Source organism: Carassius auratus, chromosome 1, assembly GCF_003368295.1.
Source record: "Carassius auratus strain Wakin chromosome 1, ASM336829v1, whole genome shotgun sequence".
NCBI lineage: Eukaryota > Metazoa > Chordata > Actinopteri > Cypriniformes > Cyprinidae > Carassius > Carassius auratus.
The window spans coordinates 14,077,728-14,094,479 of NC_039243.1; the positions used below are offsets into that span (position 1 = coordinate 14,077,728).

General features: G+C 36.0%; 1 protein-coding gene across 4 annotated transcripts in view; it reads left to right on the plus strand.

The window, feature by feature from the left end:
* Nucleotides 1-16,752, plus strand: part of LOC113075304 (regulator of G-protein signaling 12-like) — a 37,801-nt gene that overhangs the window by 13,259 nt on the left and 7,790 nt on the right. For all 4 annotated transcript variants that reach the window (XM_026248216.1, XM_026248098.1, XM_026248035.1 and 1 more), the window contains 4 exons: nucleotides 11,807-11,828; nucleotides 15,597-15,766; nucleotides 16,149-16,241; nucleotides 16,483-16,626. In XM_026248216.1, coding sequence (XP_026104001.1) covers nucleotides 11,807-11,828; nucleotides 15,597-15,766; nucleotides 16,149-16,241; nucleotides 16,483-16,626 — 429 coding nt within the window. The remainder of the gene's footprint in view (nucleotides 1-11,806; nucleotides 11,829-15,596; nucleotides 15,767-16,148; nucleotides 16,242-16,482; nucleotides 16,627-16,752) is intronic.

Sequence of the window (16,752 nt, forward strand, 5' to 3'; positions counted from 1 at the left end):
TACAAGCTAATTGAATACTGTCCTTAAATGCTGTGACACACACTCTCAAGCTCTGAGATGAACATGCACAAACAACATCAGGAAAGGCACTAATTACCGGCTTCTCCAGAACACACACATTTCCTCTGGCTGGCCTATCATGTAAGAGAAAGCGAGCTATGCAGTTATCTTGTCAGCGAGTGTTTACCCGGTTAGATGTAATTTCCCTTCATGCCCACAAACACTGTGTGACATCATGCCAGCCTCTGGAGTCTTCAGTTTGCTCACTGAGCCAACAGATTCCACCCCACCATTCAAAACTGACCTTAACTATTGTTGAAAGTCACGAATACAATTTATTTTTAAATGCAAACTCATTTCACATGGATAATTTAAACTGAATGGCACTCCGGAGACTGAAACCTTCATAAACACAGACTGCGGAAGTAAACTTGAAATACACATATTTGGTCCTATGGTGAAAGATTCGAAAACAACTTCCTGTAGTTGAAAAGCTTGATTAGAAAACAAGGTAGAATCCTAATAATTATGCAACCCAGAAGAAACATGTCTTAACTCTCGGTCTTGTGACTGTCTGATTTAGAATAGTTTCTCATAATCACATTTGTTTCTGTCTTTCTATAGGCATGCATTTTTTTTCTCACATATAATGTTTATATTATCTATGTGCCTAGGTGGATGTATAAGCACATCTGTGGACATTTAATAATCAAAAGTAGGAGCAATACAATGCATTTTTAACTCTCTGAGGCTACTGGCTACAGGAGGCACATATGTTCATCTGCACGTAGCTTCATTTCAAACACCAATTCGGACTGATTTATTACAGCGATGATTCGACTTTGCTCCCGGGTTTAAAAAACAGACCCCATGGAATCTTGAACACAGCTTATGGAGAGAACAGAGTTTTGACTTGTTGAAGAATGTGCCCTTCATACCAGGTTTAGACTTAAATAGTGCCTGTCAAACAAGGAAACTCCACACACAAACACTCTGAGAAGGACAATTCGATGTTCCTGCTACTTTTTATTGTACACAGACTGCAATTATACACACACTGAAATAAACACATGCCAGGAAGCTGAACCCCTTAATTGTTCACACACACACACACACACACACACACACACACACACACACACACACACGCAGACACACACACACACACACACATTCATTCTGATTCTTTCACGCTCCCTTTTTTAAGAAGATGCTGGGCTCCAGGCATACTAATAAGATGGCACAACACATTGTGTAAATAAGATGAAGAATCCCACTGTGAAGCACTTATATTTCAGTGCGTGTTTGTGCGGCTGTTTCTCACGCCTCTGTGAAGTATACGAGTGTGAATGCACAAGCATGCACACTCACTCACTCCCACTTGCGAGCGTGTCTCTGCATCTCTGTCTGTGAGCCCTAGGCTCTGTGGGTGGAATAGGAATTACAGCAGAGTGGGTGGAAAGACGGAGAGAGGGAGAGAGAGAGAGAGAGAGAGACAGAGAGAGAGAGAGAGAGAGAATCAAACAACACGAGACGCAGAAATAGTGACAGGGACAGACTGTGAATACGGACTCATACACGCCGTACTGGACGCAGCCAGTGGATGGATGTGTTTACAGAGCGTGGAGTCATTTAACGGCCGACTGTGGAGTCTAACACTGCCATACATGGAGCCAACTTTGAGCGTCAGAACTGATGGAGTGAGTACCTTTACTCGCACATTTATATGGGCTAGTGTGCTTGTTTGATCTGTCGAGTCGTGTTGTGTTTAGATGCAGAGTGTTTTAGTTGAGGTAGGGGGTTGTGGATGGACAGTTTTCTGTCGCAGGAGTCTGGGTCTGCTGTTAATATTTATGAGTGTGGTTGTGATTACAAAGCACTGTTTGGATTTTAACACTGCTTGCACAAGTACTTGTGCGATCTTGCTTTGGAATGCAGGTTCATGTCTGTTGAAACCTCCAATTAGTTTAAAAACTGTTCTGATGGACGGGTTATAAAGTGAATTTGCATCTTGAATGCTCATGTGATTCCATTCATTGATTTATGCTTTAAATATAAATTTTAATCATCTAATTTAATGCTAAAAAAGTAGTAAGAGTAAATATGTTAGTACATGTAATTATATAATTTACCTTTTATGGTTTGATCATGAATCATATTGCATAGCCTAATCATGTGACCTGATTTGTCCAATCAAGTGTAATTTGTAATCTTATGAGCTCCTGATGAAAGATATTCTTTTTCTTCTTATTTTTTTCTTTTCTTATAGCATCATTTTTTGTGTGGCTATTCAAGTGTCAGCTATGAATTTAAAGCAGCTTTGTCTTCAGACTCAAGTGTCTCGTGACTTGTATGAGTGTGTTAGAATTTTTTGTTGTTGAAATTGTGTAGGCTTTATAGACAACAAGCATTTCATTAAAGTAAAGCTGTACTTCCTTTTTAATAAAGAAGAACACAAGTTGACAAGTTAAAGTGAAACATTGCGAAAAAAAATACTTTGTGAGTGAACTAATTCGGTATTGCAATGAATTATTTTATGTTAATGCTAATTAATAGATCATAGAATTAATAGAGTTTGGAGAAAGTTTTTTTTTAAACATTTTGCCTGAAAGTTAGAACATAAATTTATTCATTCTTTTTTTCTCTCTTTACTATTTCCAAGACAAATTAATTTCTAAATAACACTAAGTATCAATCAGATGTATCTTGGAGCCCTTGTGAAGAATATGCAAACATTGTGTAATATGTTGTTTTAAAGCAGTTTTATTTATATATGCATTTGTTTAATTTTTAATTGATAGACATTTAATTCACAAATTCTGTAAGTCAGTGTGTTTGTTCCTGTGTTGGAAGAAACAGCAGAGGGCAGTATTGAAACTATTTGGTCTTTTATTGAAAAAAAAAAAAATCAGCTAGGAGAAATAGAGGAACTGACATCCTATGCTCATTCTTTCTTTCTGTAAACTTTGCATTTTATAAATATATTTTCATAATTTGTTTGTTAAACTGTGTCATTATATATACTATCCACATAAAAACAACCCATGCTAATGATGATCTATTTATCTCTCTTGCCAATTTTAATTTTCATGTTTTGTAGTGTGGATCAGACTTGTCATACAATTTTATATTGTGCTGGCAGATGTTATTGGAGTGGTTTGTAGGACTGTGTTGCAGTCAACAAGGTCAATATGACATTATATATTATTGTAATATATATCTTATCTTAATCCTCTTCTTCCCACATAGGACATAATGCCATGCAATATTTATATAATAGTATTATAGTATTACATTATATCCTTGGTTTCTTATTATTGGTTTTTATTGGCCATTAACATTCTGAGATGAGATGTCTTTCTGTATAGAGTTAGTCTGTTTGCCAGCCCGCTTAGCTCACATAAGCTCCATTGCTCTTGGTTCGAGAGAACCACTTTTAATGCCTTCATGCACACTATGAACAGGCCGAGAGGACAGTCATGAGAACCAACAGGAATGTGGATCTGCATTCGAATGACTTCAGATTTGACTCAGTATTATGTATTGTATTGTACGTGATGCATTTGAATATGAACTTAATTTGCTGTCAAAGGTGATTTGAAGCACTGTCATACTTCAGTTCATTGCTGAACCTCTCAGAACTTTGTATTTCACAAATGTGAAATGAGCTGATTGACAACTTGTTCAAAGCAATCAGCATTCATTTATCTATTTTTTACAATACATTATTATTATTTGTTTGAATTTATTGAAATTTATTGACACAATAATTGCATAATTATTATTTATTTATTTTTTTATTCTTTTATTTATTTTTTTATTTTTTTTGTGATGGCTGATTTAAAAATAAATAAATAAAATAAAACCGCCTCAATACTAAAAATAAAGCTTCCTAACCTCCCTTTAAGATCTTTCACCTCTGGCCAAAAGCTTTCCCCTAAACTCTTTGTTCTCTGTAATATGTCTGGCAAGCATTTTTAAGATGTTTCTTTTTCACTGTTCTACTCAGGAAATAGCCAATTGCTATGCTCATATTACTGAATTGAGTTCATGAGGTTTATATCAAACACTTCTTTTGTAACTCCAGGGGAGTCTGGGATATTTTTATTATTTTCTCTCTGTACTGATATGACCTGATCTAGAACCTGCCTTTCATTAACGTCCACTCTCACGGCATGGTTATTCACCTTACATCATTCTCCAACTTCCCCCGACCCTCACTTTCTTCCAAAAACATGCCTTTCAGCAGGACGATCCAGAGGCCTGTCCACCCTCTTGGATTTTTCCTGCTCTAAGAAACTCAGTGGAGCTTTGCTGCGGAGTTCCCCGGCTGTGATTTTAGACGTTGGGTAATTAAGACGGATGCTTATTTGAAGTGGCAGCGCAGGGCTGTGCCGTTGGAGGCCCAGGGCGACTGCTTTCTTTTGTCTTGAATGGAGGATTTATTAGAGTTGTGGCAGAGCCATGGATGGTGAAACGGATGAGTAAGCATTTCTTGATTTCTCTAAGTGAGAGAGAGAGAGAGAGAGAGAGAGAGAGAGAGAGAGAGAGGCGCTGGTTGGTGCTGAAAAAGATCACCAAAGATCATCATCTGTTTTTTTTAGTTACTACACAGGTCAAGCAAAGCGAGGAACGAGAGTATCCCATCGTGTTCTTCTCCTTCTGAATTTCTCACTCACATCCCAAGCACTTTCTGTGGAAATCGGAGGTTGCTGTAGTAACAGCATAGAATCAGAACGGAACTTCCTGGTCAGTAAGACTGCCTTGCACTCAGAGAGCATGTCAGCTCTTGCTGTGGAGGAATGAAATGAGTGCAGTCTAGGCGTAAGAGCAGTATGGATTCACCAGTCAGAGCGTTGGGTCTCTACACGTTAGGAGCTGCGCTATATGAATGGACACACATCGCAAAAACAGCATGAGTCTGAAAAAGAGACTGTCGTTTAAAAGGGTCTGTTACTTTCATACGGTAAGTTGGATCTGTGAGTAATGATAAGTTGTTCATATTTTTTTTTACAGTTTTTCTTTTCTTTCTATTTTTCATGTTTCTCTTTATCTGTCTACTGTTTCTTATGTGTCTAGACTGTGAGTTGTTTCTCCGTGAGTCGTTGTAAGATGTTAGCGATGTCTATTTTGTAAGTCCCCATTCAATAGCTCTATAAGCATCCTCCTGGTGTCTGAAATCAGACCGAACACACCTGAATTACTAGCACTGAAACTGTGTCTTCTTGACAAACGTGTGTGGAGATTGATGAGACATGGGTATTCTGTCAGATAATAAACCTCGTCTGTCTGTCCTAAAAAGGTTTAGTGTTAGCTTCAGCACTTGTTTTGCCGAATCAAATAGACTTGGAAATGAATTCTTAGCGCTTCACAGTTTGCAGCCGCACAACTTAACTCTTTCTATCCTCGGGAATTTAGCACTCAACGCGAGGGACTATTCATTTCAGATTCAAATCTAAACAGTGGAATCTGTTCGTCCGTTAGCTGTTTCCTGTTTCTTCTCAAACCACAGTGTGTAAAGTTTGGAAAAATCTTGTGTGTTACTTTTCAAAACACCTTACTGGAATGTGTTTATGTGGGAGGGAGGAACGGTCATCAAATCCTTAATCCCTCATTTCCTTTCACTTTTCCTTCTCTCTCTGTGAGCACACACTTATTTTATACTTTTTTTTCTCTCTAATTCTATCACTTTTTTCCAGTTATGTTTCTGCCCTCTCTTTTATTGTATAATTGGGACTTTGCATTTGATATTAAAGCACTTGATATGATTTTATGGTAAAGTATTTTCTTTTGTTATAAACTATTATTGATATTTCTTAATATATATTTTTATATATATTTTAAAATAAAAAAAAATCCTGTAATGGCGAAGCTGAATTTTCAGCATTATTACTCCAGTTCTTCAGAAATCATTCTAATATGCTGATTTGGCACTCAAGAAAACATTTATATTATTGACATCAATGATGAAAATAGTTATGCTGCTACATATTTTTGTGGAAACCATGATACATTTTTTTGGTATTATTGGATATCAGTATCTTGGGATAAAAAGTTCAAAAGAACCACTTTTGTTTCAATATAAATATTAATAAACTCCAAACTTTAAAACAGTAGTGTAAATGTTCCAGGTAATAGAACCATTGCATACGTTTTACAACGTGTGCACCCTTGCTGAATGTCCTGATTCACTCACATACATCACATTATTGAAAATACTGTAAAATCATCTCTGATTGCTGTTTCATATTGACTTCTAATAATTATCCCTTCCTTATTAAATACAGGACTTGATTTGTGAGGTTATATGTATATGAACATCCTGGCTTTGTGAGTGTGTGCTAGCTGTGCTTTCACTCTGTCATGAAGTTGTCCCTGTGTCAGCTAACACATTTTAATGTTTAACCCATTCAAACATAGCACAGAGGTGGTGTGTGTGTAATGTCCATAGCCTTGTGTAAACAAACACACTTGGACGTACAACAAGTGATGTTTTGTATGAATGTATTTAGTTCTGCACCTTGTGTCCTGTGTTTTGAAAGGAATTATTACTTAATGATAATGTTCTCTGCTGAAACTCAGCAGTTACATCAGAAATGTGCCTCATACAGCACGAAACACACACATCCACACATCTGGTTGTATGTGAGATCACAGGCCAGCTGCATGCAACTGAAAGTATATGTAAACCCTGAGGTATGTATGATCTGTTAGAGAATGCACAGCAGAGGGGAAGAGAAGGAAAACACTTGAAGTAACAGCAGGGTCATCCGACAGGGAGAGATGTGGAGATGAAAGCAAGTTGTGACCGAACGTGTGTGTATATGCTTTGATAACTCATCTAAAAAACAAACAAAAAAACCCCCTATATATATATATAACTTATTTTTTTTCTTAAAATATATGATATATAACTAGGTTGTTAGACTGTGGTGTGCATAGCTCAGTTAGTGGTTCTCTATTTATTTATTTATTTATTTTTGCCTCAGGACCCAGATTTGACATTGGACATCAAGTGGTGACCAAACATGAATTATTTATCAGTATTTCCAGCCCTGCAAAATATTGAAGTTGGTATGAAATGAAAATCATTGAACCAAGTCCTTGAATCACATTTTTTCGACAACCCATTGCACAATATATGACACAATAGGAAAGAAAAGATTTGCAGTTACTTGTATTTCATTACGACTTTCACATGACATGGGCAGAATAAGAAAATGAACAATTATGTAAACTGTTCTTTTTGTTCTTTGTGTGAAACGTTTGAATCACTTTTATTCCTTTATTATTTGTTTGGTTTTTATTTTATTTTGTCTTTTGTTCAAACATTTTGGTTGATAAATGTTGCAGGCTTGAGCCTTACAAGGGCCACCTACACCCTGTAAAGTTTCAGGAGTAAGAACTGCATTTATTTCAAGAGTGACAACCGGGAGTGAATCCTCGAAATTATTGTTGAGGTGTACGTATGTAACAGAACTCACTCTCAAAATTGTGATGATTGACACTGTCGAAACCATAGCAATGTTCACACATTAGATATTTGCTACTTTTGAACAAAGCAGTGTTAAAGACTTGTATGTGACTTATTTCCAAGACAAAGCGTTTGGATTTAAGTTCTTATTTGCTTGTTTTTTTTGTCTAGATCTGGCAACACTGATGAGTCAAGATTTGACTCGCGCTTCAACTAGTTGTTCAGTTCGGCTCCACACATGCTGCATAGAATTTTAGTAAATGCATTTGTCACCACCTGAATTTTCTGATACTTAATTTGATTGCAGAATGCGGTTGCCATTCCTTTTTGACTTTCTTAGTGTAGATACTTTCTGTGCATACGTCATCTGAAAGTCATAGAAAAAACTCAGCCCTGTGGTGATAAATATATTTTAATCTTACACAACAGATTTTGTTTCGGATCAACCTCATAAGTAGTATTCATTTCAGATCAACCTCATCAATAGTAAACAAAGAGCGCCATCATCCCTGTTATTAAGCAGCGCGCCACAGTCTTGTTACACTAAGAAGACAGAAAGAGATTTGGTGTAAAAAGAGTCAGGAATGTGAGGGGTGGAGAAGTTAGAATATAGGGGCTTGGAAAAGGCCACTTATATTTCAATATGTGGTTACAAGCAGCTCCACTGCCAAAAAATGCAGGGAACCCACTGGAATGAGAAGAGGAAGGAGGGGAACAGAAGGGGTTTGAGGGGGCAAGACGATGAGAGAACTTAAGAGAGAAGAGTATGTCTAAGCGCTTTTGCTCTTAGAGTGTCATATAATGTTTTCAAGACATTTAATGTGGAGGGGTTTTGAAGAATGATCAATATCTCTGACGTTCAGCATCACTATGACTTGATCTGCAGTCATGGTGTCCCTAGTGCTACACGTATAACCTACTTTTTTCCTTTTTGGAGATAATGGGAACCAGAAGCACCAATGACAGAAACATCACTGATAGATTTTCAATGGAATTCAGTTGAAATAAGGTATAACAAAATCAGAAATACCACCATTAATACAATATAATACTTTTTTTTAATTTTTTTTTATTAGGAAATATTTCTTTATTTATTTAATAATCCTGGTTATTTTAATGATTTTCAAAAAAATTAACCACATATAAATGTTTGGTCATTGGCTTTGGGTTATTCAAATGTAAATGCATTTTTTTAATGGTATTTAAAATATTGTATGGCTTGTGTACAAGAGCTCATGCTCGCGGGCATACCGGTGTTATGCTGACCGTGTTACTGATTTCACATATTGCTTCCAAATGCAATTTTTAACTACCACATTCATATTCCCAATTTTTCTGGTAGCACGTGAAGGCAGCATCAGTGAAAAAAGGCAAAGACAATGGTAGCCATGAAACTCTTTTGGAAACGAAATATGATGCGTGATGCTTCCTTTGTCTGGAGTCTGGACGTTTGCGTTGGAAGCGTTGGTATCGATCTCTCTTCAAAATCAATCTTTGCCAACTCCAGCGCAGAACTGACTCTCGTTTGTGAAGCAGTCAAGCCCAGTGTTAAATGTTAGCACAAAGTATAGGACTTTTCAGTTTTTTTCCCGGGATATTCCCTTTGAAAATGAAATGTAACCACCATGTCCTCAGCGGTCTATGGAAACTCCTATGTTCGTTGTTACATCCCAACACATGACACGTTTAATGGCTCTTTGGTGCTGGCATTATACCTCCAGCAGCTACAGCAAGAGAACAGTAATGGCAGACCACAGCTTCTCACTCAGGGCTGTGTATATGCTTATAGTGCAGAGAGCGTCACAAATGGGCGGGACTTTCACCTACTGTGTCGTCATAGTCTGGAACAGCTCGTGTGGAGAGACTATTTATGATTTTTTTGAATTATAAAACAATGAGTGAGTGGATTTTTACCATTGTAGGCTGGTTGTTGTTACACACTGCAGCCACACAACTGTGTTCGAACACCATATAAAAGTGATTGTTGCATTCTATGGCACCTTTAAATACATAACTGATATAAAGGACATTGTTGTGAAAGATGGATCATGGATTGACATTGATGTAAAAGAAGATTAAGTGATAGTAAAGGTATCTAGCCTTCAGCGAGCCTCAGCAGTCAATGATTTACACTTCCCAGTCATTGGTGATTGACTGGTAATGTAGTTGATGTAGGACAGTGTAAAGTGTGTCCCTGATGTCACTGGACTGATAGAATGAAGTCATAGGCTATGCTGATGTCATCTCAAACAAGGACAGAGTCAGCTTTTGAGCCAAATTATCATTATAAAGATTGCTCCACATGCTCTGGGATTTTTTTTATTTTTCAGTTTTCTAAATGCTGTATTGAATAACATCAGGGTCAGTTTGGGATTAAATACAAGGTCATGTTAGGGAAGAAATCATTGTAGTTTTAGCATGTTTATTTATATAGACTTTTCAGTGTAAACTCCATTCGTCTTTTTGTTTATCCGTGCTGGTACCAGCCGCCTGACATGTGGTTATTTTTTATTCCTTCTCTCCATGACTGTTTCTGGATTGTGAATGATCAGACTGCCCCTTTCACTGTCCTTTAATTGCTTGTAATAACCATTTCTAGGCCTGCATCGAATAAGCAATCTTGTTGCAAGAATAAAGCATTTCCTTTGAGAAAGCTTAGGTCAGTTTTGTTTAAACAAACAATGTGTGATTCAGTTCTTTTGAAAATCAGTTTTTTTATACAGTCATTATTCCTATAATTGTGGAAAAATACTCACAGATTAATTTTTTATTATATTTTATAATTTTTTATGAATTCCCTCTAAGAGAGTTTAATAAATGAAATATAAAACATTATATATATCTTCTGCTCATCAAGCCTGCATTTATTTGATCAAAAATACAGAAAAAACAGTAATATTGTGAAATATTATTACAACTTAAAATAATAGTTTTCTATTTGAATATACTTTAAAAGAAATAAATTATTCCTGTGATGCAAAGCTGAATTTTCAGCATTACTCCAGCCTTCAGTGTCACATGTAACATCCAGTCTATCACATGATCATTTAGAAATCAGTCTAATATGCTGATTTATTCTGATTTATTATGAGTGTTGGAAACAGTTCTGCTGTCTAATATATTTGATGAATAAAAGGTTAAAAAGAACTGCATTTATTCAAAATAAAATAAAAAATTCTAATAATATATATTCTAATAATATATTTTCTTTACTATCACTTTTTATCAATTTAACACATCCTTGCTGAATAAAAGTATTGATTTTATTTAGAAAAGAAGAAAGAAAAAAATTTCTGACCAGTAGTGTATATTATTACAAAATGTTTATATTTTAAAAACATAGCTGCTGCTTCTTTTTTTTTTTTCTTTTTTTTTTTTTACTTTTTATTCATCAAAGTATCCTAAAAAAGTATCACATGTTCTGAAAAAATATTAAGCAGCAGAACTGTTTCCAACTTTGATAATGAATCATCATATTAGAATGATTTCTAAAGGATCATGTGATAATGATCCTAAAAATTCAGCTTTGCATCACAGAAATAAATGATAATTTAAAGTATAATAAATTTAAAAAGAATTATTTTAAATTGTAATAATATATCACAATCTTTCATTTTTTTCTGTATTTTTGATCAAATAAATGCAAGCTTGATGAGCAGAAGAAACTTCTTTCAAAAACATTAAAAATAGTAAATGTTTCCAAACTTTTGGTCTGTACTTTGTATACACACACACACAAACACACACACACTAGCATTCAAAAGTTTGAGTTTGTTTTTGAAGAAAGTCTCTAATTTTTTTAGAAATCTTTTAAAACATTCTAAATGTCTTTACTGTCACTAGTGATTAATAATAATTCATCCCTATAATGCAATATTAATTTCCTTCCATGTTTATGACTGTAGTATGTATCATGTGACCCTGCATAAATGGGTCATCACTCTGAATATATTACTGATGAAACTGTAATAAAAATGTAATGCAGTGTACACTATCTCCATTTTCTCCCATTTTGTAGAAATTCTTTGACTCATCATTTGTCATGTGGGATCAAAAGGTTTCAGTCTCTTGCTAAATCGCAAAATGACATGCTCAGGCAAATCAAAAACTGGGCGGTACTAATGTCACAATGGGCGGAGTCTGAAATATCAAGATATTTCTCATTAGGAGGAGGTGAGCTAGGAGGAGTGTGTGGAAGACTGTACCAGTAAAACAGGAAGAGCTGGAGTGTGTGTCATGCCAGCAGAGTACCCTGCTGTGTTGCAGACTTCAGTGTGTGTTTGTGTTGGTGAAGAGAGTGACTCACACATGTCTCTCTGTGTTTTCTTGCAGTCTGCAGCTGTCTCCGATGGTGGTGAGTAATTAATACATTTTTCAATATCAAAACCTGCAACCGCATCTGATCCTCTCATTCAAAGTATGTCTTACTTTTGATCCACCCAGATGTTTTTGTGGTCACACTTTCATCCTTGAGTGTCACTTCTTTTGTACTCCATCTCTATGTGATCTAATTACTTCTACACTTCTCACATATACATTACTTTCACCATTTAGTGTTCTTTTGCTATTCTGCTCTTTTTTTCACTCCAGTTTCATTTCTGATGACTTGTATCGGACTCTGTGTTGTTTTCTATATCCTGTTTTCAATGTTCATGTAGTTTATAGATGTATGCAAATTAGGGTGAATGCTAACACAATTTTGACTGTTTTACTTTATCTGCCTGATCTCTTAATAAGATTATCTTTCTATTCCCAATGCCATCCATCCACCCCCCCAAATCCAGCTCTTATACAGCAGTTTTTGCTCTATAAGTGCTTGTTAGAAGAATATAGACTATCATTTGAAAGTCTCTGGGTCATTTTGTTGGTGTAAACAATGTAATTTAAGTTAATTAGGTTTTTTTGAGGTCAGTTGCAACATTATTTGTGATCCGATTTCCTCTGAAATCACAAATTTACTATTGCATAATGTTAAAATAAGACCAAACTAATTCTGATGTTTTATTACGTTCCACTTTAAACATTCAGCCCAACTTCCTATTTTTATACTAAACTATTCGCAAGGAGTAGCACCAATGATTGTAAAGTAAGTAATATGTTGCCTGATTCATCAGGCCAGAGCAAGTTAAATCTCTGTTTTTCAAGTCTGACTGCACTAGGAGTGAACAAGCCCTAACTACCTCCCCTCTCCCCTTCAATGCCTCAATTAACATGTGTGAATGTGTCAGGGATTCTGGGAATGTTTGCTTAACGTTGCTGGTCAGAGCCATAGATCTCTTAGCCTTATGCATAACAAAAGGCACAGAGGGACAAAAGTATGCATGCAAAACTATGAGGAACTTACGGTTACACTATTTGTCCACTTTAGATGTTCTACTACCTATAAGTAACTACATGTGAAACTAACTATCATTAATTTGCCACTGCATGTCACCTAACTCACAAGATGATTATTAGTAGACTGTTAGGTTATGGTTAGGGTGAGTAGAATAATTTGACGAGCTTGAAAAGTACTTCTAGTCAGTAAAATTTCTGTTGAGGAACCATCAAAATGATGAGTTAGCAGATACTTCCACTAATACTCTGACTAGTAGTTGACATGTAGTTGCAAAGCTACATTTTGTTAGGAGTATTTTTGAGGGCTGTTGATAAAAAGTGTTATCAGCTTACTTCAGTGGGCTGTTTCTTTTACGATCCAGTGGTATAGTTTTTAATGTTTGTGTTGTGAATGGGGACACAATAGTTTGTGGCCTTATCAAGCTGCCCTTCAAACACAAGAATCATGAGAGGATCTGAATAGAGTTTAGCCCGGCTGGATGAGTGTTCAGGTGCCGAGGCCAGTTTTTTATCTCTAGAAACTGCTCCAGGATCAATTAACGGCATGGCAGGATGTCGAATATCTGCCTCTGAAAGCAGAGAGATTGAGTTAAGGACCACTAGTAACGTCAGTAGCACCCATCCATCTTGAGATCCAAGTACAAATCTCAGCTACCTTTCATTTTCTTCATTATTCTGCTGTCTTTAGACTTGAGCTGTGTTCTTGTAGAGTGTGAGTTTTAAAGTGTGGACCTCTCATTGTGTCAGACTATACAGTATAGAGATCAATGATACAATGCTTATTTTTTTCCAGTCGAGATCTCTTAATTTATTTAAAGTGCAATTCATAAATACAATGACTTGAACTATGATGAATGTTTTACATTTTTGTATTGAAATTCATTTTGATAATTTTGGGAAGCAAATAAAAACCATCAACATAATAGACATAAAAAATAATAATAGTAAAAAAAAAAGTATATGTAGTATTATAGTGACAAATTGTGTAATTATCTTAATCATAGAGAGAGAGAAAAAAAGTAAAAACCTTGAACAAATTTGAGAGAAAAATGTCTACAAAATCAAAATCATGTGGTGCAGCCACCTATCATGTTGAAAAAAAAACCCATATAAAACAGGAAGTGATATCATAGGACATATGCAGACCCTCATGACTGTGTGTCAAGGACAGTAAGTCTAATATAATTAGTATAATCATATAATTTGACATTTTTATCACAAGACAACGTTACATCAGGTCGTGAAATGTGATGTGGTGTGACTCCCCCCAATATATATATTAATGAAAATATAATTACTTAATTTATGAATACATAACATAGATTTATTTTTATGAATTAATAATATTTGTACAAGAAATACATTACCTTAAAAAAAATTGAAAAATATTTGTTTGAAAATTATTAGGATGCATATGTTCTTATCGTGGATACTCTTATTTGTAATTGACCCCTATTACAACTGGGCAGGTGGAAATTATGCAACATAGTCAAGATGAAATCTGTATATGTGTGCAGTTTGTCTTGGGTTATGTTGCTGCTGGTCCAGCATTAATATTGCAGGTTCTTGTTACCTCCACCGTCTAAGTTTCCCTCCCATCTCTACTTTCAATAATTTAGCATCTACCCGTTCAGAGCTTTGTGCACAGGCCACTCTATCTGTTTACTTCTGTGCATGCATGTCGTCTCGTCGCTGTGTCCGTTTTGTTTCGTTATTTACTAGATGCTTATGATGTCTGCAGCCAGCATGTACATTAGCTGTATGGACAGTTTGATAGCTGTTCATCCTCTGCACCGTGGTAGTGTGTGTTTGTAATGTGGGTTGATGGATGTCAAAGCCTGGCGTCCAATTGGCATGAAATACCTAGTAAAGTGGCACCACACAGGCTCGTACCAGCTTTACCCAGGTAAGAGCTTGTGCTGACAGTGACCCACGGTCTGCTGAGATTCTTTCAGAGGTGGTTTATCTGAACCTTAACATGTGGATTCTTCTTCTTTTTTTGCAAATGTTTTATATTCAGCTATGCTAAAGCCTTTGCTGTTAGACTGTCTTCTGTTCATTTGAGTGTTTTTGAGGATCACTTTAAGGAATACTTCACCTTAGTCATTATTTCTCACCCTTATGTTGTCCCAGACCACACAGAAAACAAAAGTAAATCTGTTTTATAGTAACATGGAATACAGTCATATGAACCACTTTTATGTTTGATTTTTTTCTTCTTCTTTTTTTATGTTTTGATACGCCGATGTTTGGTAAACTGTGTCTTTCAAGAAGATTTGTTTTGTAACTTTAATGTATAGTATTTAATTACAAGAACTCACCAACCAATCAGAATCACCCAGAAACTGAAAAGAGAGTATCTGACAGCAGAAGCAGCGGTAAAAAGTATCAGGTGGTTTGAAGAAATCAGGTTAAGGGCTGATGAAGGCATTTAGATAAGTGCAGAAACCTCTTGAATGTGTCGTATGTCATGTGTTGTTCTAGCTCTGATGTTTTTGTTGTTTATTTGCAAATGTAGGTCTATTTTAAGGATATGGTATTAGTTTAGAGCACCCTCGCCCTTATTCAGGAATCAGGATTTCATCATTCAGGTCACGTTGGGCATCTGCTGATTTAAAAGAGTTTATATTTTTTGGAGGGTTATTGTGTCTGTCATATGCAATATTTCAAATTGAATGAAGAAAAAACTTCATGATACTTTATATTTCTTCTTTAACAAAAATAATTGTGCCACTGTGTTTGGTGTGAATAATAGTAACATTGTAATCTCTTTGTTTGTGCACAGAGCTGAACAGTGTGGACCTGAAAGGCTGCGGCAGTGATAACAGTCTGAACAGCAATGCCAGCCTACCTAGCGTGCAATGCCATAGACGCCACACTGAACGGCGCGTTGCATCATGGGCCGTCTGCTTCGAGCGGCTGCTACAGGATCCCGTCGGTGTCCGATACTTCTCGGTATGTTGGATCGGTCCAACTCATCCTTTTGCACAGCAGCTGCACTTCTACATAATAGAGAGTACATGTCAAGCTTAATGCATTTTTTTTTTTAATGTGAAGAGATACTTTCTTATTAGAAGTTGTAAAGGCTTTCTCAGTGAGTTTGTATGAGGAACTCGATGAATTCAAACAAAACCACCAGGAAGTGTTTGAAAGGGATTTTTTTTTTTTTGGAAAAGCAAAGAATGCTTAGAGAATTTAGTTCAGCCAGTGAGTAGTAAGTTGAATTTTGTTTAGTTTAAAGGTACAAAAACTAAATGTGCGTAAAGAACTTTATTTTGTATGTTTTGCAGTATAATCAATGATCTTTAATTTACTTCCTTTTCTCTTCATCCTGCAGGAGTTTCTGAAGAAGGAGTTCAGTGAGGAGAATATTTTATTTTGGCAAGCGTGTGAATATTTCAGTCATGTTCCTGAAACAGACAAGAAACAGGTATAAAGCCCATATGTTTACCAGTTTAATTTAATTAATGTTAATTCAGACTAATTCATTAATTTACTTATTTTACTTGGGTACTTAATCACAAAAAATGCTTTTGTGTTTATTAGATCTTTATTTGTCTACAGTAGTTTATTTAGTGTAGTAAATACAGCCTTTGCGTGGACAGGATGAAATAAACAACGTTTTTCATTTGCTGTTTGATTGTGACCACATCATAACTTTTGGCCCCCAGCTGTCCCAGAGGGCCCGAGAGATCTACAACAGCTTCCTGTCGAGTAAGGCCACCACACCCGTCAACATTGATAGTCAGGCTCAGCTGGCTGATGACATCCTCAACGCTCCGAGGCCAGACATGTTCAAAGAGCAGCAGCTACAGGTAAAACAGGAAGTGCTCAAATTTGGATTCTTTACTGTAACCCTGGGGGGTACAGCACTGTATTTCTGAATAAAAAGCTTTAGCACATAATTAACAGAGCCTAAAAATTTCCCAAAGCACGTCAGG